At 44.2% G+C, this 24,571-nt stretch overlaps 1 protein-coding gene across 4 annotated transcripts in view; it reads right to left on the bottom strand.

Annotated features, from left to right (window-relative positions):
• Positions 1-24,571, bottom strand: part of TBX5 (T-box transcription factor 5) — a 409,300-nt gene that overhangs the window by 19,899 nt on the left and 364,830 nt on the right. For all 4 annotated transcript variants that reach the window (XM_069619223.1, XM_069619221.1, XM_069619222.1 and 1 more), the window contains one exon: positions 17,337-17,563. In XM_069619223.1, coding sequence (XP_069475324.1) covers positions 17,337-17,563 — 227 coding nt within the window. The remainder of the gene's footprint in view (positions 1-17,336; positions 17,564-24,571) is intronic.

The raw sequence follows: 24,571 nt of genomic DNA, 5'->3' as shown, positions 1-24,571 counted from the left end.
CAGTGGCCACAACAAGCCCACTGACCACCAGAGAAGGGTATGGGACCTGAACACCGGTGGATTTGGGTTGTTTGCCCGCACCAGAAAAGTTTGCGGTGGAAAATACTGTAGCTAACTTGATCGTTACGCTCAAACAACCCAAAGTGAATGCCTCCCCAAACATACCCCAGAAACACCCCCCTTACTTACCTTTTGCTTTTGGCAGCAAACCTCTTTGTGTGCCGCCGACTGCCTGCAACACTGGTTCTCTTCACTTACGTGCTTGGTAACCGGCGCTGCAGGATCCTTTCCTTTTTTTTTTTTACTTTATTCCCCTATGCAGGGGATACCCCTCAACCGCACTGCCTAGCCAAATAGTCCCTGTAACGCTTACCTATAACTTCCTCACAGACCCGGCGGCCCTTTCTCTCTAATCTCTGTAACATGCTACCATGCTGGCCCTCCCTAAGGTCACTGCTCTCCTCATTACAAGTACTACTCTCAGTGTGGTCAATTACCAGGTCGTCACACCTACCACCTCCCAATTTAGCTGCACCTAGCGCCTTGCACACCTCATCCATGGCCACCTCTCACAGATCTCCTGATACCTACCAAAGTACTGCACCTCAATACCACAACATCTACCTCAACGATCCGGCCCTATGGCTCGACCATTTTGCCAAAAAACCCTCACCCAACCAACCATGTCCTATCACTCTTAGAAACCTAAGATTAGGATCTAGACTTATGGGTAAGAAGGGACACCCCATGTACCTGAGCCCATACCTCAAAACTCATACGCACAGCCCGCCCCCACAAACGGCCACCTCACCCACGCCCCATCACCCTCAAACCATCACAGCTTCATCAAGCAACGTTGGTTTAATTAAAGCTGCCCTGATTAACGCAAGATCCCTAGCTGCGCACGCTCTGGACATCGCTGATCTTATCAAAACGCAGGAACTCGACTTCATCGCCATCTCCGAGACCTGGCTGCACGCGGCTTCCGGCCCGGCACTCTCATTGGCCATCCCCACTGATTACTCCATCATCAGATGTGATCGCACCTCGAGAGGTGGAGGAATTGCTTTCATCTCTAGAAACTCATTAGGACATCTCAGGTAACCAAACGGCTACCATTCACCTAATATACAGACCGCCTGGTCCACCCACATCCTTTGTGGATGACATCTCTACGTTAGTAATCAACAATGTTAAATCCAACTCCCAAACATCATTCTTTGCGACCTCAATCTAGGCACCAAGACCCTAATGATCCTGCGGCCCTCAACCTAGCTAATACCTTAACAGATTTAGGTTTCACTCACCACATACAGGAACCCACCCACATTAAGGGGCAGTCCCTTGACTGGCTTAGTGACACCAATTGCAATATTAGCGTAATCTCCAACGCCCCTTGCTTGTGGTCTGACCACCATGTCATCACTTTCAGCATCGAAGCAGCCCCACCACCCAGGCCTTTGGTCGCCCCAGCCACCCTCACTAGAAATAAAAAGAACATTACGACAGAAAAACTACTCCCCCTTATCCTTCCCACACTAAATAACGCTCCTGACACTTGCTCAGACCCCACCAACCTAGCCGACATGTATTGCTTACAGCCATCAACTCTATCGCCCCGCTCAAACTGAGGAAACCCAAACAACGAGCACACCTTAACTCGTGGTTTACTCCCCAGTTTAGAGTGTTACGCAAAGAGAAACGCACAGCAGAGTCACACTGGAGAAGTCACCACTATGACGCCTACAAGGACAGTCTTCTGATAGCCACCCTTAACTATAAAGAAGCTGTACTCCAGGCAAAAAAAGATTCTTATAATAACCGCATTATGTCAGCCCAGTCCAATACTAAGGAACTCTTTAATATCCTTAAGGAACTCGAGACACCTGCAGCCCCCCCTGACTCTTGCTCCAAAGACAACACTTGGTGCACCAATATTCAGTCAGCACTCCTGGGTAAAATTGCTACCCTCCAATCTAAAATCAGGGACAAACAGAAATCCCTACAGCTTGACCAACCACCGACCACACCTACACTTAATACACATTTAACCTATCCGCATAAACCTTTCTCCTTCTCCCCACTCACTACTCTCGAAGTAGAAAACATCATAAACAATTTAAAACCTTCCAATTGCCAAGGCGACCCCTGCCCAGCACCTATTATCAAGGAAGCATCTCATGAGCTAGCCCCGTTCATTACAGCATTCATAAATGCTTCTTTCAAGTCTGGCATTGTCCCCAACAACCTAAAGGATGCATGGGTTATCCCACTCCTCAAAAAACCCTCCCTTGACCCTAATATCGCAACTAACTTCAGACCTATCACTACAGTCCCATTCCTGCTCAAGATCCTGGACCGCGCAGCCTACCTGCAGATTCAGGATTACCTCGAACTAAACAATCTTCTGGGTTTAAGACAATCAGGGTTCCGCCCTAAACATGGCACAGAGTCAGCTCTGATCGACTTGAAAACTCAGATGGAGTCACTGAAGGACAATGGGAAGCTAGCTCTTCTCCTTCTCCTCGATCTCTACGCGGCTTTTCATCTGGTCAACCACCAAATACTCTGCCAGCATCTCAAATCCGCAGCCCACTTCTCCGACTCTGCCAATGCCTGGATCCACTCATTCCTGAGCAATAGATCCATGAGGGTCTTCTCACCGCTGGCATCAGGGGATCCCTCCCCTATTCACTGTGGCGTTCCTCAAGGCTCGTGTGTATCCCCTACGTTGTATAACGTATTCACCAAGCCCCTCTTCGATGTGCTTGACTATCTGGGTGTCTCCTACACTAACTACATGGATGACACCCAGATACTCATCCCTATCACAGGAGACTACACAGCTGACACCAAAGTCCTTAACGATGTTTACTCGGTCATCCAGGCCTGGATGGCACAGCACAAACTTTGCCTTAACGATGATTAGACTGAGCTCTTACTTTTAGGATCAAATCATCGGCTCAACAAACTAGACCAAACCTACAAGTCCTTCATTATTGACGGCAATGACATCAAAGTCTCCAAAGATACTAAGACGCTAGGGGTCTATCTTGACTCCTCGCTTTCTCTGAACAGACAAATAAATGCAGTTAGATCAGCTTCGGCCTATACCTGCAAACTTATCACTGCCTGTAGACCCTTCCTAAATTCCACCAACTGTATCACATTCCCCAGAACTCTTGTTATGGCAAAAATCAACTACTGTAGTGCTCTCTACCTAGGGACCAGTCAGTCTAACCTTAATAAATTGCAAACTGTACAAAATAATGCCTTAAGGGCAGCCTTAAACATCCCGAGACGCTCTCATATCTCCTCCGTCAGATCGGACTTACGCTGGCTCCCGGTAAAACAGAGAATTGCCCTGAAAACCCTAGCTTTGACTCGCAAATGTCTGAGCAACAACGCCCCACCTTACCTGTCCGCTCGCTTCTCACGCCACACCTCCACTCGACCTACCAGAGCAGCCCAAACTCACAGCCTCATCGTGCCTAGATGAAAACTCCAAAAAACTGGTGGGGTGAGCTTCCCCGTCCTGGCCTCCAAACTCTGGAACACCTTGCCCACACCTATCAGAATTGAACCATCATTCCACTCCTTCAAGAACAATGCTAAAACATGGCTGCTCTCCCAAGACTCATGAGACCTTGACACAGTCCAGACTCCATGTGGGGTACAGGACTGAATATACATTTTCTCTCTGCTCTGTCCCTGTATTATACGCTGTTAATGGTACCCTTCGGTACATGTATATATGCTGTATATTTTTGTAACTCACTGTAACTATTGCATTTTGTAACATGTTTAAGAGTATGCGCCCGGTTGCCCCTCGGCCTGGTTTTTTGCGCTTTATAAATAAAATAAAATCAAATCAAACCACAATCCGAAAATGCCGAACATGGGGAGCGGGGCACACACCCGCAATCCCCACTCCTCATGTTCAGTATTTTCGTATTCTCAATGGAAATGGCCAAAAAAGACTGTATCCATTCGCAGGAATGGTACAGGCCTTTTCGGTCTTTTGCACCATTCATACAAATGGATACAGCCTTTTTGGATGTTTCCAACACCAGTATATTGAGCATCAGAGGAGAACTTCCTCGTTGCAGTGGCAGCAACAAGCCCATTGGCCACAAAAGGGTCTGGGACCCTAAGCCAAGTATAGTGAGCACCAGAGGAGAACTTCCTCATCGCAGTGGCGGCAACAAGCCTACTGATCACAGAAGGGTCTGGGACCCTAAGCCAAATATATTGAGCATTGAAGGAGAGTTTCCTCGTTGCAGCGGTGGCAAAAAGGCCACTTACCACCAGAGAAAGGTCTGGGAACCAAACACCAGTATATTGAACATTAAAGGAGAACATCCTCATTGCAGTGGTGGCACCATGCCCACTAACCACAGAAGGGTCTGGGTCTCTAAGCCAGGTATATTGAGCATCAGAGTAGACCTTCTTCGTTGCAGTGGAAGCAACAAGTCCACTGATCATCAGAGAAAAGTCTGGGACCCCGACAGAAGTATAATAAGCATCCGAGGCAAGCATCCTAGTCACAGTGGCAGGGAAGAGTCCACTAAGGCCCAGAGAAAGACTTGGGAAAGCTTGAAGAAAACGGGGTCCTTTTGATCAAGAAACGACAGGGCAAGGGAGTCATTCCCCTTGGTTTTGGTATGAACTACATTGGAGTGAGAGGACCACTACTGGGGGAAGGCGGTCATCCTCTGGTTCTGAAAGTTGAAAAAACAGAAAATCCTTTTGATCAAGAGATACCCAGGGAAAGGAGTCATTCCCCTGGCCTTTGAGTGAACCATATTGAAATCTGTGACCCAATACCAGGATAAGGGAGTGATTCTGCTGGTTCAGAAAGTTGACTTTTGAAACGGTTTGTTGAAATACAAGCCAGGGGAAGGGGGGTCATTACCCCTGGCATCCTTTTTGCCAAATAACATTTCTGGGAATACTAGCCACCTACCAGGAGAACAGAGTCCTTCTCCTGGAGAAGGAACTTTTCCGGTGATGTATTCTTTAGTTGTAGTGTAAGGGATAGACAAAGGTTATGACACAAGACGGTGGATCTTTGATTTCGACTGACATTTTGACAGCCACATTTTAGTATTAGTTTGAGGCTGAGAAATCCCTCTTAGAAGATGGGGATAGTGAGGGTTTATTTTTCTTACAAATAACAGTCTTTGCCAACCTCCATGCCACCTTGGTGTCAGCTTCCTTCTTCGATACCTTTCGATTCCCACTGACACCTCTAAGACCTATCAACTTTAGCCACACTCAGACTTTCATTGGACTGTGGTATAATGCTGTTGGGCATGCATCATGGACTAGCAACTGATAAAGCCAACAGCGTACCACATGACATTCACTATGTTACCATGCTGACAGGTGCCATTTAAAAAGGTTTGTTTTGTCTATAGATTCTATAATGTTTTTGGGCAGTGCCCATGCCCCTTCTGGTTTAAATTTAGTTCCCAAAAACATTCCTTGTCAAAACGTAAACGGGGCCCCATACAAGTAAGTTTGCCATGCCCCGCACAGTCTCTGAAGGTAATCCTTCCCCCACCACCTCAAGCGTTAGTCTGCTTCCCTGACGTTTCGGTCTAGTTGCGCCACTGGCAGCAGACACGGCAAATAATTCAGGTGTGTCCTTTCCTCTAAAGAATATTAGCTCTTCTTAAGTTTAACAGATGATTGTTTGATATGCAAATGGTGTGTACAATATGTATGACAAGAGGATGCATACCTTTGTCAAACGGTGACTACAAACAGATGGGCTCATCACAAAGCCTCTTCTCCTGGGGGTGTCCAAGTCTTGAATGTATTAAGACGTATAGGACCGTTTAAAGATAGCACACGTTTTCTTCCAGTGTCAGGTGAGAAATAACCATTCTTGGCTTTTAGGCCCATTAAAAAGAAAAAAAAGTTGCTTAAAATAATGTGTTTGCATGTGTGTTTGTACAAGTGTGTGCATGTGTGTTTGTGTGTGCGTAAGGGATATAACGGTATACCATTAAAGATATTGTGAACAACTTAATTGAACAATAATAACTGTCACATTGTTTATACCACTATATCATTTATACCGTTAAGTGTGCTTTTAAATCAGATTTGGAAATGCTGCAGTAAGCAAGTGCTGCGCAGTCTTGGTCTTGCACTGTTGGATGTGCCGTCTGCTAAGGGAGCCTTGTTTGGCAGACACGAGCATAGGGAAAGTAAGGCCACATTAGTAAATGCAGATTTGCTGCTGTGACCGCTCTTTCTCTGTGATCAGTAGAGTCGGGTCAAAGATCAGCCGACTTTGCGCAAATTGTGTTGAAAGCTGCCCAGTGCCTGAACCTTTGTGTTCCCCATGCAAATCTGGTAACGATGAGCTGACTGGCTCTATAACCATAACAGAGACTCCAGTTCATAGACTCCGCCAGACCTGGATTTCATGGGCAAACTAGAACAAAGTTACTTTGTTTCAGGCATTATTTATTTGAAAGGCAGCATGCAGATTTTAAACTTTTTAACACAGTCATGCTGCTTCGCGCTACAGGTCAGAACTTCTATGGTGATTGTCCGGAATTTCAATTAGCAATTAGCAAGACCACAGGGACCTCACAAGGGTGAGCTGAGGCCCTGAACTGAAAGTGAGCATTTTATTTTTCCTTTTGTTCGTATGTAAACAAATGTAATAAAACGTTCAATGACTTGCAAAACAGTTGAGCCAGGAGCACTTTGCTTAGCAACCACTCAGCCAGCAGGAGCAAATCTGTATTGATTCAGCCTCGGCTGGTATCACGTGCCATTAGTTCAGTAAATTAAGGTCCTACTGCACTGAGCAAACACACATTGGAACAGCTCTTGTTCTGGCTACGCAAATTGTAAAAAAAGGACGGCCAGTGAAGTCATGCATATGAAATTATTCTCCACAAGGTTTAGATTTAGGGAACTTAAGTTTCTCATGGATCGGATAGCCATCCAGTACTGTTTTAGCTTAGAATTCTGGGATTTGTAGTTTTCCTACCAATTTGAAAGATGGGAACTACGCATCCCTAAATTCAAAGGGGAGAATGAACTGGATGCCCTTCTGAAACATGTCCACAAACAACTTTAGCTCTGTAGACTGTTGTGATGTCATCCTTCACTTCATTCCACCCGGAGTGAGGAATGTTTTGTTTCCCCACGTTCCACCAGGAACGCAACCCGGCATTCTCCCAACCGCCCTCCTCACCTCCGGGGGCCGTATAATAAAGCTCCCTTCCCAAACATCTTCAGCCTCAGTATTCTTTATTACATAGACCAGGCATGGACTGACCATTAGGGCAATAGGTCCATGGCCGAACCAAAAATGTAAAATGCTTGTGAGGGGCAGTTTTTTGGGTCAAAGTGGGCCACCTTTTTGGCCAAAGTGGGCCCGTTTGATGAGTGACTTCACTATGCGGCTAATAGTTTTGACCACTGTTGCTGAATAAACATTCTTTTAAATATACAATTTGCATCACATTTTATCGAAAATCTCCCCCTTCGGTACTATTCAAACAGTGTTCCAAAGGGAATGAATTCCCATTGGCAACTGTGGGCCACTTTTATGTTGGTGCCCAAGACCATTTTATGCCCCAGTCCGACCCTGCTTTAGACTGTGTAAACACTGGGCCTATCAATGCTTTCTGCTAGTAAATAAAATGCCCCTCTCCCACTGTCCTCTGTGTAGATTTGCAAATTGGCACTAGAGTTGTTGATTCGCTTGATCTTTCACCTACCTGCCTTCTAGATATGGCCCTGGACTCAAGCAGGCAGAACAGATTCTGCATTCAATTTGAAGTATCCAGATCAATGGGGGTGAAATATTTCTTGTGTCTATTCTCAATTTGTGACACCACCCATGAAAGCATTCCTCCCTCTGAACTTACATAACAAGGATCCTAATGCACTCAGACCTTGGGGAAACGGTAATCATGGGGCTGTGGTTAGGTGGTGATCTAGGCCATATTTGTGCCGATATGTATTTTAACTTTGTCATTTTCAAAGGTTTTTTTATTGCCACTATCTTTAAGAAGGTAAATGCACATGTATTGCAAGAATCAAGAAAGAAATCAACAGCACCCACTGAACAATGTCCCTTTAGGATTAAATGGTCAGTGGTGACTCCGACATCAGATCTTCATGATACACCAGGCAGATGGTAAACAAGCTATGGTGATTATTTCACTATGCAAACTTTCGGTGTCTACGTTGGCTATGACATTTTGACAAAAGAAACACAATGACATGGGCTTTCAGACCGCACATGAGTGACTTTTCTCCCTTTAATGGGATACAGAGTTGTCAAAACAAACTTTTTGTTGCAGCAAGGGGTCATGATGCCATGCCATGTGGTTCCAAAAAAATGCAAGTCGAGGCCAATTTTCAAAGCGATGACCTGTGACTGAACAGCAAGCTCATTGCTCAAAATGTGCTTTATAACACTTCCACTAGTCACTCTTTCATTCAAGGCGATCAACGAGTGAGCGCCATGAAAGACCAATTCTGCAGCCGTCTTAGAATCATGGAGGATCAGCTAAATATGTGCAGAGACAAGTTTCAAAATGCTACCTTGCTACAGCTGGAAAATCCTGCCTGCGTATTCGTAGGTTAACTAAAAAGCATTGGACTTAATGGTAAGTTAAAGAACTTCAAATGCGAAAAGGCAATGTAAAAAAAAGTTCTTTTTTTTGGTACAATACATTTCAGTTAGTGCAGTTTTTAATGCCATTCCGTAAACCACACGTGCCTGACACAAAATCAATATGTTAGCAATAGGAAGAATAAATACAGTGCCAAGAAGGAAAAGGATTTACTTTGGGTTGGCGGCTTTGGGGTTTATATATTTATAATGGATAATGTTTTCTGAACATATGACAATGGGGAATTCCCTGGTTGTATCATTGAATTTACATATAATAAGTCACACCGCAAAATTCACTCATCTCTGCGGGTATTCCCTGCTGCCATACCAAAGGGTAACATGTCCGTGATTACTGAACACCTTTTGGCCGCAAGTAAACTAAAGGCTGTAATGTAAAGAGAGAGAGAGAGAGAGAGAGAGAGAGTGCGTGTGTGTGTATGCGCACAAGCGCATACTACCATCAGCCTCCATTGGTCTGTGGCATGCAAATTATCAAGGTGGCAACATGTCCATCTTCACCATAGCCAGTGGGGGAGCTAAAAGCCTAAATTAAAAGCTATTAAGTTTGCATTTGTCAATCGCAGCAGGTCCTCCCCCCCCCTCCTCTCCACACGTGTGTTTGTGTTGTTTGGTGAAAGCAAAGGGTGGCATTTCAGTGGAAAGTATGTTGAAAAGCCCAATTCTGGCCCTGGGACCCTGGTTTTGTTTGTGATGATAAATCTGACAATTTATGACCTTTTTAAGAAAATATTTGTTGATTAGTTAACTCCACCTGCTATACCGCGATAACCATGATATACCATCAATAGGCAAGAAGGTTATCGTACCTCCATAAAACAAATACCGTGACACCCGAAGTGTGTGTGAGAGAGAGAGAGAAAGAGAGTCTGGGGCAGAGACGCTCTTTGTGAAAGCGACTTAATGCAGAACTGGACAGCATGGGTTTAAATTGAAACAGGCTTCTGGATTTGACTTGTCCACCAGAAGCCTGAAAGGTGTGGGTAGTGCGGACATATAATGATGGGACAGGCTTCATGCGTTCTTTGGGCACTAGCAACATGAAAATGTGTTGATAGTGGCAATGCTGGCATGTCGTGTTGAGACAGGACTTTTTCAATTGTTCGCCTCCCCTCACTTCTGCCATTTTGAATGCTCCCCAGAACTAGGCCGTCTAATTCCCTCTATTTTAATATAATGATACGTGCGGTATTCGTCATTTAGTTAAGTTGCTGCTTCAGTATACATTTTTTTATTTAAAATACTCTCGGCGTTGGTTGTCTAAAACGACTTCCTATCAGATAGACTACTTGGCAGCATTGATAAAACCAAAGAGGAGGGAGGTAGAATATGTTTGAAATAAGATTGACAGGGAGCGATATGGAGGAGACATCCTAAGCGAAGACGACAGTGTTCCGGCTGCTTTCTCCTCTTTTTTACCATGGCTGGCGACTTTGTGAAACCGCTGTCGAGGAGATTGCAGTCTCTTAGAGACAATCGAAGGAAGTGCCCGCGTCTACTTTGAAGTCAGGAGGGTTGGTTGACTTGAAACCATTTACACAGACCATGTTGTGGAGTGGAAGAACAGACCCCTTGGCTGAAATATTTTCAAGTGATGAATGTTGCTGATGATTTTCCCTATGGCGACGACATAAAGAAATATAAGAGCTGTAAGCCTGTATGTGTCTGAAAAGAGAACGTTTGGCCATAGCGCATCGTTGACAGTCTCTGAAAATAAGAGGGGCGTACTTTAATTGATGTAATGTTTGTTGAAAGCAATGACTAGATGCACATGATGCGAAGTGATGGAGAGAATATATCAGAAACCATTGGCCGATTGTCAATATTTTTTTAGTAGGCAACACAAATAGTATATTTGCATTTTGTTTACCCTGCTATAAAGAGTATTTTTGTTGACATATTTAGAGTACTTTTAAGACACAAAGCTAGTTGCAAGGACGGGGGAGTGCTGTACACAGGAAGAAGAGGTTGATCGAAAAAATAGGTGCTCTTGCCCAAATAATGTGAGGCATATAAAGCATAGCATTTATTTTTTATTTTTTATTGAGGCAGCACCCTTGTCTTGCGGTTTCTTTAACTTGCTTTTAGATGCTTACTTGCTTGTCGGGCTTGTTTGTCGGGTAGGGACAGATGAACGAGCTCCGATGCAAGGAGTCATTTTGAGATGTCAGGGAATGGTAAATTGGTGGTTTAGAGAGATACACAAAGCTTTTCTAAAGTCTGCTAAATGAACAGTGTCTAAAAGAGTGCTCTTTCCTTCCTACCAGAAACTGTGCACAGCTTGGAATGCAAAATCCCTTACATGCTGGAAAACATCCGCCACCACGATTGATCAAAGTAAATGCTGGTGCACAGTAAGCACAGTAAACAATGTATCGTTATTCTTTATGCAGCGGGCGACCGCCGACTCTCACCTTATTTGCAACATTTTACATTGCCCATCATGCCATTCAAGGTAGAGCCTAGAGTTCCCACTCGTCAAATCCAACGAAATACATCTGTTTAACATGTATTTATTGATTTTATTTATTTATTGGTTATTTGTAATGCACCTACACACATGTGTTTCGAGGCCCAACAAGGCAGGGGGGAGGAGAAAACAGAAAGGACAAACAGGGACGCGATCATACTAGGCCATGTAACATTCAGATAGTGCAAGTGCAGTTACGAGAAGTGCAGAGGGGAGGGAACTGGGGTAGTGCATGAGCAGGGCCAAAGGTACGTGGGAGGGAGAGTGCCGGTGGAGGCCAGGAGGAGGTGGCGAGGGAGGCAGAGATAGCAGGCGAAGGAGGATCAACAAGCTAAGTGCTAGTAAGGGGCTGAAATGGCTCCAGGGGTGCAGAACCCAGATAAGTGCAGTAAGAGCAAGTGCCGGATCATTGGGGCTGGGAAGTGGGTCAGGAGTGACCAAGTGTGCGCAGGTTGACTGGACAGAGTGGGGGGGGGGATTTCGTTTCCTGTAAGACTCGTGAAGGGACCAGGCAGCCAGTCTAGGCTAGAGGGGAGATTAGCAGGGCAAGGGGAGAGGGATGGAGGAAGAGAAGAGGAAGGTCTTGACAAGCTTCCGGAACTTAAGGACATCAGGCTGAAGTCTAGTGGGGGCAGGTAGGCCATTCCAGAGGGAGGCCCCTGCGGAGTAGACAGATCTACCCCCCACTCTTTGCTTGGAAAACGTCTGATCTGCAGAGAGTTAGAGCTAGAAACCGAAGTGCTCTAGCAGGGTGGTATTTCCGGATTGCAAGTTGTATGTAGCAGGATCCCAGGTACCAGAAAGCCTTGTGGATGATGCAGAGGGTCTTGAACTTGATCCTCACAGCCATTGGGAGCCATTGGAGAGATCTAAGGGCTGGAGAGATGTGTTCCCTGGGCTTGAGGCCACAGGTGGAGAGTGAGTTGGTGGAGAGAAAGACGCCCAGTTGCACCTGGGAAGGTAGGTCAGAGAGGAAGGAGGTCAGCCAATCCAGAGCCAGGTCCGTGATGCCAAGGGTGTCATGCAGCGTTTTATCAGGGTGACATAGTTGACCATATCAAGGCAGAAGAAAGATCAAGAAGCATGAGAACAGAAGGAGAGCTAGAATCAAGATTAGAGAGCAAGTCTTCACAGGTGTTCATGAGAGTGGTTTCCATACCTCTGGCAGCTCTGAAGCCAGACTGTTGGTTGTGGAGGCAACCAACAGTTTCAGTGTGATGGATCAGCTGCCTGCATGGCAGGCTGCGTGTACAGATACAATTAACTGCTGCCCGACATGCTCACATGTCTGACAGCGTTTATCTGTAATTGTGAACACTCTTTACCATGTGGACATTTTAAGCAGTGTTCACAATGAAAATTAAACGCTGCCCGACATGTGACCATGTCGGACAGCATTTAAGTGTGAGCACCGCGTGCCATCATATTGCTCATAAAAGCCTCAACTTCCTAATAAACTGGAAAACGTCAATCTTTTCAAATCAGATGCAATTTCTGGCGTTTTTGGTTGATACCATGTCTGCAACTATGAAGCTGCCAGAACAAAAAATGTACAACATCAATAAAGATATTTGGATCTTGCTTCTTTCAATCATCCATTAAAGCCATATTTCCAGACTCTTTGCATTACAAGGCTAGTCAGCGCCTGAAGGGGCAACATTGGAGGAAAGAGCTATAAACTCTCAGATATTTCTTCTGATGTAGGAAGTCGAGAGAAAGCGCCATTGGTGGCAATTTTTAGCAATCTACTTGCGGATGTCTTCATGCATTCCCTCTGAACACAAGCTGTTCCGACTGGTTATGTCATCAATATGGCAGGGGAACCCAAGGCAATACAAATTATTATATGAGCTGTTGGCGTCATTATAATTTTGAGTCGAGTCCGTGTATAATTTGTGGGCACTTCCTGACTTGGCCACTGGCATTTAGTTTCCAACGTACCATGCTAGTCTTTAGCTCTTAAGGAAAACGCGACTGTAAGACATGTGACTGATTCACGGTTATGTCAGCGTGCAGAACCGTGAGTATTATGTTACAACGGGTAAATTGATTGCGGCAGCGTTCGGATGACTCGAAAATAAGGAGCGTTTTGCAGCAATTCTAGAAATAAAAGACAACTTATGCAGGATTTTTGTATCCGAACAAGAGGCTGCACCAGAACATGGGGCTTGTTGAACTAAGTCTGAGGTATGTTGCTGACACAAAAAGACAGACATGACATTGTTTTTATTTTTTTTAAAGGGTAAATATTTCATTAGCATTCCCCTTTTTGTGTCATTTCATAAAGGGGTTGCCCAGACACTTGAGGTCCCTTAGAAAAAACAGAATTGATTTGGACCCATTTATGACGAGACAGGAGAGTTTCTTGAATGTACATGTTGTAATCAGATGCAGCAGTAAAAAGAAGGTAGACAAGTAACGCTCCTTCTATTTTTGTTTTGCCAGGTCTGGTTGAGCAATTTGAGGCGAACTTGATCTAGGCTCATACTTATGAAATGTGAATCAGTAAGGGTAGCTTTTGTTTTAGGAAAATGCTGACTAGACTTTAGGCAGCCATTTGTTTCACGATATATTGACATCTAGTTATGTAATTTCTATTTTTAGATATGGGCGGTCAGTCCTGATGAAAACCCTTCCAAATGTGCATTGGAGAGATGTTGAAACTTGGAATAAGGGCAAAATAAAAGAATACCCTTACAAGAGCTCAGTATAATATACATAATTATTTGATGTGTTGCACCCACATTGATTGATCCATTTACTCAATTGATTAGGGGATATTCCTGGTACTTGCACATTGTGTTTGACTGTTTACACGCTGTGACGAATTGCACTTTTCACTTTATGGCATTGATGTTGTTAAACTATTGTTAGATTATGGTGTGATATAATGTATTTTGTATGCACTGATATGTGATATTGTGAAAATAATGGTGTGCTGTTAATCTATGAGCTATCTTAGGTGGTCTGAAAAAGTGGAATTGTACAATAAATGTGATTTAAAATGGGTTATTGTACCTTCAACCCACCCCTTGTTTTGCATTTATGAATTATAGCCCTTGGGATGAAGTGTTAGCGGTTTACCTACCTTTTTTTTCAAATCTTTGTCAAAATTACATAGCCATTAAGGTTTGTCTAAAGATATGGCCAATCCACCCTATGAAATGACTTTTCAGTGTCTAGAGGGAGCAACATTGTGGGAATCCCCAGGGAATCTTGTTGACTTGTCTATTAGATGTATTATCTTTCTTATAACGTCGAATGATTGACAGCCTCTAATGAAACCAGCCTGGTACATGTCGATGATGTTAGGGAGTATGCCTTTTAATCTTCTGGCTAGGACCTTGGCAAATATTTTCAGATTTCTCGATTGAGTAGCGCTATATGTCTGTAGGAGTCACATGCCCCAGGGCCTTTCCTTGGTTTTTGGTTTTGGTAAAAGGCTTATCACGGTCTCCCCCATCTATTTGGATACTGAAGTTGAGAGTCTTATTGAGTAAAACAAGGTGGTTAGGGGTCCATATTGGGTGTTCTCTAGCTCCTCATAAAAGGGGCTTGTTAGGCCATCTGGGACGGGGCTTTATTGTCCTGCAGGGAATTAATGGCATATCGGGTCTCTTCACTGTTTCTCAGTTCATTCAGGACGGTTTTTTGGGCCTGGGTGATCCGTGGCAGTTTAGTGTTAGGCTGCTTAGCTGTATATAGGTTTTTGTAGAAGTCCTGGCTCGGCGAAAGCTTGGAGAGGTCATCATGTAACCTGCTGACCCTATTGTCCCTTGTCTCTAATTGTTTGGATATGTGATTTATATCTTTCATTCCTAAAGGCGTTGGCAAGATATTTGTTAGCTTTTTTCATACTATCATTGTTTCAGGTTGAGGAGATTTTTTTCTGCATTATTGGTAGCTCAAATGTTTAGTTGTTCTCTAACTCCTCTCAGCTTGTGCAACATTTTGTTGGAACCCTTAATTTTGTGTAGTGATTCTAATTCTTAGAACTCGGTTAGTAACTGCTTGCATTCGATTTGTTGCGGTCTGGCCAATTCTGTGACGAGTGCTAGGAATTTCCCCTTATCACTGCTTTGAAAGCAACCCAGTTATTATTGTAAGAGGTTTCTTCTGGTTTATTTAATTTAAAAAACTCTTTGATTTGCGTTTTAATTTCATTGCAGACAGTTTGGTCTCTCAAGAAATGCTGAGAGAGTGACCATTCCCTGCGAGGTTAGTTAGGGGTTTTTGAGTGGATAGAGATCCAAATTGAATTTATTTAGAAGGAGAATTATTTTGAATGTCGTAGTAAACCTCACTCCTCTATTGGGTGACCCCTGTTTGAGTGATTAAGCATTGCTAAACGACGATGGGAGCCATTCTAGTGTCCACAGGAGAGCTGCAAGGCCAAAGTCCCTGAGAAGCAAAGGTGTTTACCCAGCATGTTCTTGAAAGCACCACCTGCACAGAACATAGTCTAGACTTCTTAAAAATAATTTGGCAGCACCAGCATGGTTACCGCCAGACTTGTAAAAGTCAGCATGACATTATCATACTGGTGAAAAACATCAATATATTCCTATAGAATTCACCTTTTTTTTGCCTTTTGCTAAAAGCAGGTGGATTCCATGGAGAGTAAAGTTAATGGAAGGCGTAAAAACCTTGTGCAAGTCTTTTACGCTTTCCCTTAACTTTCTCCCTTAACTTTCTCCCCCATTTGTATGACAGAGTGAAGGGGCAGAATGCAACTTGCGTTTCCGCCGCTTCTCTTCCTCTTCGCTATACAAATGCCCCAGCCTTTGATCCTGCATGAATTTTCATGCCGGCGCAAATGCAGGGGATCCCTATACTGCAGCATAAAGTCGGCGGGCTCCGTAGGGATCCATTGTAAATGCGGCCTGCCATGTGTGCATAGCAGGCAGCGTTTTTTTCATTTTGCATCGCGGAGTGCACTCCCCTTTTGCTCTGCATCTTTGCACTCCGCCATGCAAAGGATCAAAATACGCCCTAGCGCATTTGTCCAGGTCCCAAACGCCAAATTACGTGGAGATTCGAAAATTAGCTCCATTGGAATTATCAGCCATGCATAAATGCAGGCAGCATTTATACTTTTTGCAAATTGGAGTGCAAAAACATAGGATCTTCTTTAATAAATTAGAAATTGCACTGCAGGGTACCGTGGACTTTTGCACTTAATTGAAAAAGGTGCACTCTGTGCAATTTTCTACATTTACAAAACAGAGTGGAAATATAAAGAGTAAAACACAGACACATTTTCCTTTACTCTTTGCTTTTTTACTCAGTTTTGAAAAAAAATGTAAAAGCCTCCTGCAATTCACGATTGCATGAGGCTTTAGCAATGTATTCCTATATAATCCGGTGGAAGATTCAGGCGGATTCCATAGGAATTCATGTGTTTACCACGAGCATGGAAATCTCATGCTGGCGGTACCCTAGGTGATTTTGTCATGTGAAGGGGGGAAAGGAGGTAGACATTTAAAAACCTCCTTGGTCCTCAACTTTACTGGACAAATCCTAAAAAATCCATTAGATCAGTGAAAGTGGCGGTAATCACTTCTGGCACTTAAACCACCACTTTTTACTGATCCAGACATTTGGCAAATTACCCCCCAGTGTCAAGTCTTTTTCATCTGTTTTTACACTTATTTTTTGCACTATATTTTCCAAATGACCAACATTTCATGGAAGGGACCCAACGCCACATTTGGCAAATTACCCCCCAGTGTCAAGTCAATTTCATCTGTTTTTCTACCTATTTTTTGCACTATATTTTCCAAATGACCAAAATTTCATGGAAGGGACCCAACGCCACATTTGGCAAATTACCCCCAAGTGTCAAGTCAATTTCATCTGTTTTTCTACCTATTTTTTGCACTATATTTCCCAAATGACCAAAATTTCATGGAAGGGAACCAACGCCACATAAGGGCTAACTTTGCTGGTCCCATCCACGCAATTACCACCTTTTTTCAAATGACCCTCTATGTGAGAAGTAGGAATTGGAAACTGTTATAGAAAAAAAGGAAAGGACAAACTATGGCCATAGAGAGCTCTGTAAAGTAAGAGAAGTGGGGTAGGGGGTACTGCAGAAAATAGAAAAGCAATACAAATTGAGTTGACTAGCAGTGTTGTCATACAAAAAAACACATTTTAACAGATTTGAGACACATTTGTAGTACGATTCCTGACCTTTCCTCTTGGTGCAGTGGTAGATCGTGCCAGGCTCCTGTGTGAGAGATGGATATGCGTTGGTTGGCGGGAGCAGTTCCTGCGAGGTGCTTGACACGCCATTTTCACACTGATACTGTGAGCTCAGGTTGGAAGAGGTGCTCCGAGTGGTATCTGTACTGAAGGGGCTGTGATTGGAAACCACTTTCTGTCTGACTGTGCTCCTTGGTACAACAGGGTACTCCTTGCTGAAAGAAATTAAACGTGACATATTTGTCTATTCTACATTGTCCAGCACTTTCTCCAACCCCATAACCCATTCGTTCAACACAGAGGAACATGATCCCTTAAGTAACTATACAATATAAAGTACACCACTTTTTAAATGATCAGTCCAAAGAAATTATTATCAGGTAGGTTGTGACTTACTTCAATGTTGGGGTCATGTTGCTTGAAATACTCACCGAACTGGACTAATGCCCCTTTTAGTTTTCTCGGACTCGTGGTGCAAGCTACCAGTGGCCAACTGTTGTCAGCATTTAAGCTATAGATTGAGAGAATCGACTGGTTTAAATACTAATTCCTTCAGAATCTATTTTTATGTGGCCTTCTGCTTGCTAAATTAGTGTCATGCATGTTTCTTTCCAATATGCACGTGGGTAGACCGTTGCACTAAAAAGCAGAAGTGAATGGCCTACTCAATAACACCTGGAGCTGTGAGTAAATTTAAATATAAAAAGGGCTCTTTGCCAATCAACCAGGAGGGACGGAGCACAGATTAGTCAGATTCTCCAATGCTTTTGCAAAACATGGAGCTTTTGGTGAGTGAACGAATACACATTTGGTATTCACAGAGGATGATTTCTTTTTCAAGGCTGTACCTCCTACTTCCAGCCACCTTCCCTCCATTCCTATGGGAGTTTGTCCCATAGTGATGAGACCAGAGCCTTTTTGCATTGCAGAATATCCTTTCCCTTTAAATTGTATTCACGCGCAAGAGTGTGTCAGTGATGGGCATGCCCAGCCTCCAGTGACCCCTCCCCACTGGCACCCTCTCCCAGGTTATTGTTCTATTTGGGTACTCGTCACCCTTGTCCTCGTGTATGGCGTATGGTGTATGTTGGTACTAATCGTCTTTCCTCTTACTCATCCTGCAGTAGCAGCTTCCCATTTTCCCATTGGCCAATGCCCTGGCGCTCTGCCTAGAGTGCCTTGGCCTGAGCACAGGTCGACCCTTGTGCCACTTGTGACTCGTTGGGCCCACAGGCATTGCGTCTCAGACTCAATCAGCGGAAAGACCTTTTTAGTAGGTATCCTCCATCCTATTATAGAGACTTTGTTGTGTGCAAGAAAGGAAATCATAGAAAGGTAAAATCATATCTTTTCTGAAGCACCCCGCCATGCCAACTCCTTTCCGGGGATTATCAGTGTTAGAAGAGGTCCTCTGGATGCTCCAAGACACACTGGGCCATAAATGCTAATCTCTGTGTTCACACAGAGATTGCCTAAGTACCTGTAACCGGGCAGGAGTCCAGGGCGGGGCCATCTAGGCAAGTAACTACCTGGGCCGCTATCCCTCAAGGTACATCTGCTGTGCCTCCAGGCCCAGACCTCGAGGCCCCTTGTACCAGGATGTCTCCAGAGGCTCTTCAAGGGCCTGACACCTTGGGGTGCGCACTGTCAGCAAAAAGCCTGTACATTTCCAGTACTAGGGGCCAGACCTGTTTCCAGTACTAAGGGCCAGACCTTGAGGCTCTTATTACCGGGAAGTGTCCAGAGGCTCCTCTAGGGCCGTACACCTTGGGCTGCACACTGTCAAGAAATAGTCTGTACATTCCCAATCAGGTGCAGCATGGCAAGTCCCAAAAAAGGCAGACGAAACCCACAAGATGGAGGACAGGGCTGATGACATACACACAATCCCTTTATCACAGCACCTGAGGGGGCCTCTAAGAGGTCTTCTCCAGCAAATTTGTCTGGTAGTCAAATGGCAATGAGGGCCTGCGCACATAGGGAACCCGCCTCTCTGATCCCCTTGCCACCCACAGCACTTGTTTATCCCTAGACAGACTGGCCCACTGCTTATCTCGTTACTTCTGCTTCCACCATGGCTTGTTGAGACCCCTCTACGCAGACAGCCGCTGTTGTCACTGCTAAAACTGCAAAGTGGACTCCAACGGCTGCAACTACTGGCCCTCCTCAATCTCAGAACACTCAAACGGCCAGAGTCTTTGTCAAATTTCAAATGCTTATGAGATCATAGGCCATAGCGAATTATTAAAGGCCCCATTAGAGAATTTATGCCTCTGATCTAACATTTCCACCTTCTTCCGGCTTCGCTACCCTGACAGCAGATGCCCTGCTGTTGGTTTCAGGTTCAACTGTCCCAGGCCACGGCCGGGACCCACCAGTATCTTACCCCTCTCAGAGCAAGCCCCCAAAAGCTCTGACAGTTCCAAATTCCGCTGCAAAGGGGGGTGCCAGCCTTGTCTGGATTCCAGATCCCAATAATGGTACAGGACTTCAGGACATGACAGGGGTGGCCATGGACAAGAATGTCTTATCAACATGTATTCCTAACAGGTCATACCCAATTTCAAAATGGGCCTCATACAGTGCAGAAATGAGATCTATCCTTTTCTTTCTCCTATCCAAAACCACCGTCAAAAGTGTATATTTTCAGAGGAAATTATCGTTCCATCTTGAAAGGTTTCCCCAGACAGATGTCGCAAAAGAGATGTGTAATGCAGCACCCTTCACCTACAAAGATGGGGGACTGCTGTAAGCCCTGCCAGCTCATGTCCTGTAATATTGGCAATATTGATGGAAAACAGCAAAAATGGTGGCTCAAGTTTTCTGTAAATTCGGAAGGCCACAGTAATGCCTACCTGGCGGCACTTTACGTTGGTAAATGTGGAGATAGACTGAAAAGGGGTGTGCAAGCATCTGCGGAGAGATCTGTTACACATACCCGTTTTCAGCAAGTAGACAGAGCTCCACCCTCATGTCAGCATCCACATGTGAATATGCTGGAAAGCACTTGAGTCACTTTCAAAATGGTGGCAAGCTTCTTAAAGCCATTTTATCTCTTACTTGCGTGTAACATGACTCACGAAACATTGAAGTCATAACTTTCCAAAACTATTCAATGGAAAACCCAAGAAAATAAGTGGACAGACCTCAAACCGTTAAGCCAGAGGAGGCGCAAACTAAGAATACAAGTGAAGACACACAATTTAGTGGTATTGGTGTTTTTAGGAGTGGAGGACCAGAGTTTAATGCAAGTTAGTGTGTGTAAACAGAGCAACGAGGAGGAGAGGAGGGAAATGTAAAGTGTGGTGGAGATTGTAGGCAAGAGGGGGAGAAGAGAGAACGGCAGGTTTAGGGGGTGGCGAAAATCAGAGGGTACAGTGGAAGGTGGAGAACAGTAGGTGGAGAAGCCAAAGAACATCAGAGGGTACAAGGTGTGGAAAAGTAGGTGGGTGGAGGTGAAGAACAGCAGTGGGTGGAAGGTGTGAAGAACAGCAATGGGTGGATGTGGCGGAACAACTGTTGGGAGGTGGAGAATACCAGAGGTTCAGAGGAGAGAAGTCAGAGGCGGAGGAAGAAGGGATGGGTCTCAGAGAATACCAGCCAGTAATAGGTGAAAAATAGGAGGGGGAGGAGGAGAGGACTAGTAAGAGCAGAACAAGTCAGAAGAGGAAGGTACGAGAGGGCAGACACATAAGGGAGAAGCACTTCTCTAAAGGGGAAGTGGGGGGAGGAGCAGATACATTGCCAAGTGTGGGTTAAGCAACTGAAGGCAAAATGTAGATATCAGGACCCTTGGAAAGGGAGGTTATAAGCCCCCCAATCCCATCCACCCCCAACCCCACCTTGATGACACTGGGCTTGAAGGGTCTGTGTATCATTTGTATTACTCCCTTTTACACCTTGTGGTTGAGACGCAGCAACAGTTACAACAAATGGAGTTGATCTCCCTCCCACCACACTTGATGAGAGGACCTGGGGAATCTTGCTGAGGTAGCAAGCGATCAGGAGACTGTGAGTGCCGGAGGGTTAGCCTTAATCCTTATAAACTGTTGAAAAGGAGCCTTTATTTGTCCTTCAGACTGAAAAGACCAGGAGAAGCTATCTTTTCAATTTGTGTTGAGAATAAAAATGCACTCCTGTGTCTGGACTCTTGTGAATCTCACCAAGCCACATGCCAGTGGGAAGACATGGTTGAGATGGCCATTCCTTCCTCTATGTGCATGCATGATTATCTGCATGTGTTTGTGTGTCTGATGGTGTTTGTGGTGTATGTGACTGTGAGTGAATGGGTACTTGGCTATGTGTTGGATGTGTTTACATGTGTACCCCTATGTGTATTTCCTTTTATCTGTGGCTATATCAGTGTTCTTTAGTGGCTATGTGTGTGTGAGATTTTTTGTTTGTTGAATAAGTGACTTTGGGTGCCTATATTTGTGTCATCGTCTTAAACTGAATACCTCTGTGTTTATGGGCGTACTTGAGTGGCTATGGCAATATATGTGTGTGTGCGACAACAGGTGGGAGTGTGTTGATTGATTGACGTACCTTACTCAATGATGTGAAAACCTAACGTATGCTGGCAATACCTGACGTGTTATCAATGTACCATGTAATATTATTGCAATAGCTCAGCTGATGCGTACACTTGCACATGTAATAGTACTGGGTGGCAATACCTGACATTTTGTGGGAGTGTATGGGCATTTGACTGTATCTATACGTTTGATGTCGGTATGTGTATATTTTGGTAATACCTGGCCTATACAAATAGTACCGAGCAAATAATGTCACTATCTAGATATCTGATTTCAGTTTATTCTTACTGTAGCAACACCTGGGCTTTAATAGGAATATCTGGGAACATGACTGCAGTTTCTGTCACACACTGTTAGAAAAAGCTAGTGGCAAACCACAGACTTTTGTGCGAGCAACTGAGTAGCTGAGGGCACAGAACTACATCACTACCTAGCTCTATTATGGAATTGCATGACCATATGAAAACTCACACAGCCAAAGGATGCCTTAAGCTCGAGTGCTTGAGGCCTCAGTTAGGAATATCTGCATGAGATTTATTTGCTGTCATCCTGTCATTCTCCTCTTTGTCCCTTCCCTTTCTGCTTCTTCCCCATTAGCCTTTCCAATGCTCCTTTCCACCCCGTGCTTTTTACCTTCCCCTTCCATCTTTTTATTCCCCTGGTCTTCTCTAGTGCCTGCTTGTGTTGGCAGCCCTATCTGTCCTATTGGGTAACTGGACAGATGTTGGCAGTACCTCCAGATTGTTGCTGGCATATAACAGCACTACCTGTAATGCGTATTGCTGTGCCTCATATGTTTGTGAAGAACTTGGCCAATTTACGTTGCATGGGATTTGTATATGAAACTTCTGCCATTCACGTTACTGCGTGGTGCAGAAAACCTTCACATGTGATCGCTAAATTACTAAATTTGGTGGCCATTCATGGAGTTTGTATGAGGGTTGATGAGGGGTCATTCTCAGAAAGGTGTCAAAAATCTTGCTGCCCTCCCCATCGCCTTCCAATCTGTGTTTGTGAGGCCGATTATTTCGCAGAAACCTATCTTTGCATTCAGGAGGAATGCAAATTTACACCAAAGACTGGCCAGGCCCATTAGAACGGCAAATGCACAACAATCAATTACATCAGTGTGGGGCTGAGAACCCATCTGCGGGCATTACAAATTTGGCAATTGTGTAACCTGTCAATTTACTGAAAGCATTACAAAATGTGAATACAATGACATCAAATAGACTATGATGAGTTCCACAAATTGCAACAAATTGTTATGTAAACTATCTGTTGTACCTGCAACATACTGTATGTAATAGAAACGTGAAGACCTCTGAAACAGCAGATATCTGAATACAGAAGTTGCATATGGAACACTGTGGAAACCATTAGTTGAGCATTATAAAAGATTAGCAGGTGTACCCATGCTTCGCACAGTAATTCCTACCTCTGTCCTACTTAGAAGTTTATTTAATGAACTAAACCAATGCTTCTGTTTAGCCAATTTTGCTAGAAGCTACCCACATGCCACATTTCAGGTTTGTAGCATGTTGGGAAGTATGCAGAACATTTCAAACAGACGCACACACATATCCACATATGGCAGGGGTGAGCTTTGCAGACCGCTTTAACAAAATGTATATTTTATACTTTTTACATTGTCTACACCATGGAACCTACCCACCTGCCAAATTTCAGGTTATTAGCATGTTGGGTAGTATGCTGAACATTTCGAATGGGCACACATACATTTTCCCTTTTATTTATATATAGAAAGATTGAAGAACAATGAGAAAGACATTACATGGTTCTTATTGCAAAATCTATCATCACACCCCTGCAGAGGGAATTTGGATCATAGCCTAAAAAGATTGGAACAGAAGTAGATTTACTGTTCAAATCATAGATCTCAACCTTTTATGTGGCCAAGGCGGGTGAAAACACCAGATTTTGTTTTTGGTGGGTGAGAGCCCATTGAAGTGAATGGTCGTGCAAGAGACTTGTCACGTGAGTCAGCTGTTTACAAAAGTGTGTGAGTTGAGAGCTATGGTTCAAACACTGTACATTGCAGATGAAACATTTGCATAGAATAAAATGATGCATTGTTCTAATCCTAAACAGGGAATCATACTGGTGTTATTACATTGGACTGTTGCTTGTCTAACCATGAAGAACTTGATGAGTGCATGAATCAGACTTGCTAAATGAATCAGAAAAAGTACAATCACATTGATAGTGCGGTTACATAACATAAAGCGCCCACATACGCACCACACATGCCCAAGGGGCTAGTCAACACCTAAAACAGAACACAAAAGCCACACCTCCGCCCCAAGAACCGTAAACAACAAACTCAAAACACTGGACGTTACCCCTCTGGACACAACAAGTTCAGTGCACACAAGTCAAGCATGCTCAGAAAGCCGACACGCACAGACGGCAGTTTCTCCTTGTTCTGCAAACATCAACAGAAGAGCACAACCTCCATCCTAACCCTCTTCCCTCACTAACCCACCCCACCCACTTTCTTACAGTGCTACGTGAGTGCATTGAGACCATGCAAATAGTAGCAGTGCACAGTATAAATAAACATAACATAACATTGTAATGTACAACACATTGCATAACCATATTGTATATTAAGTCATTACTGTTGTTTTATGAATAAGGACTAACGTGAAGTGAATTTTCATCATG

The sequence above is a fragment of the Ambystoma mexicanum genome, chromosome 10 (genome assembly GCF_040938575.1).
Source record: "Ambystoma mexicanum isolate Mex_15411 chromosome 10, UKY_AmexF1_1, whole genome shotgun sequence".
Lineage (NCBI taxonomy): Eukaryota > Metazoa > Chordata > Amphibia > Caudata > Ambystomatidae > Ambystoma > Ambystoma mexicanum.
This window is presented reverse-complemented; position numbering and strand designations above follow the sequence as displayed.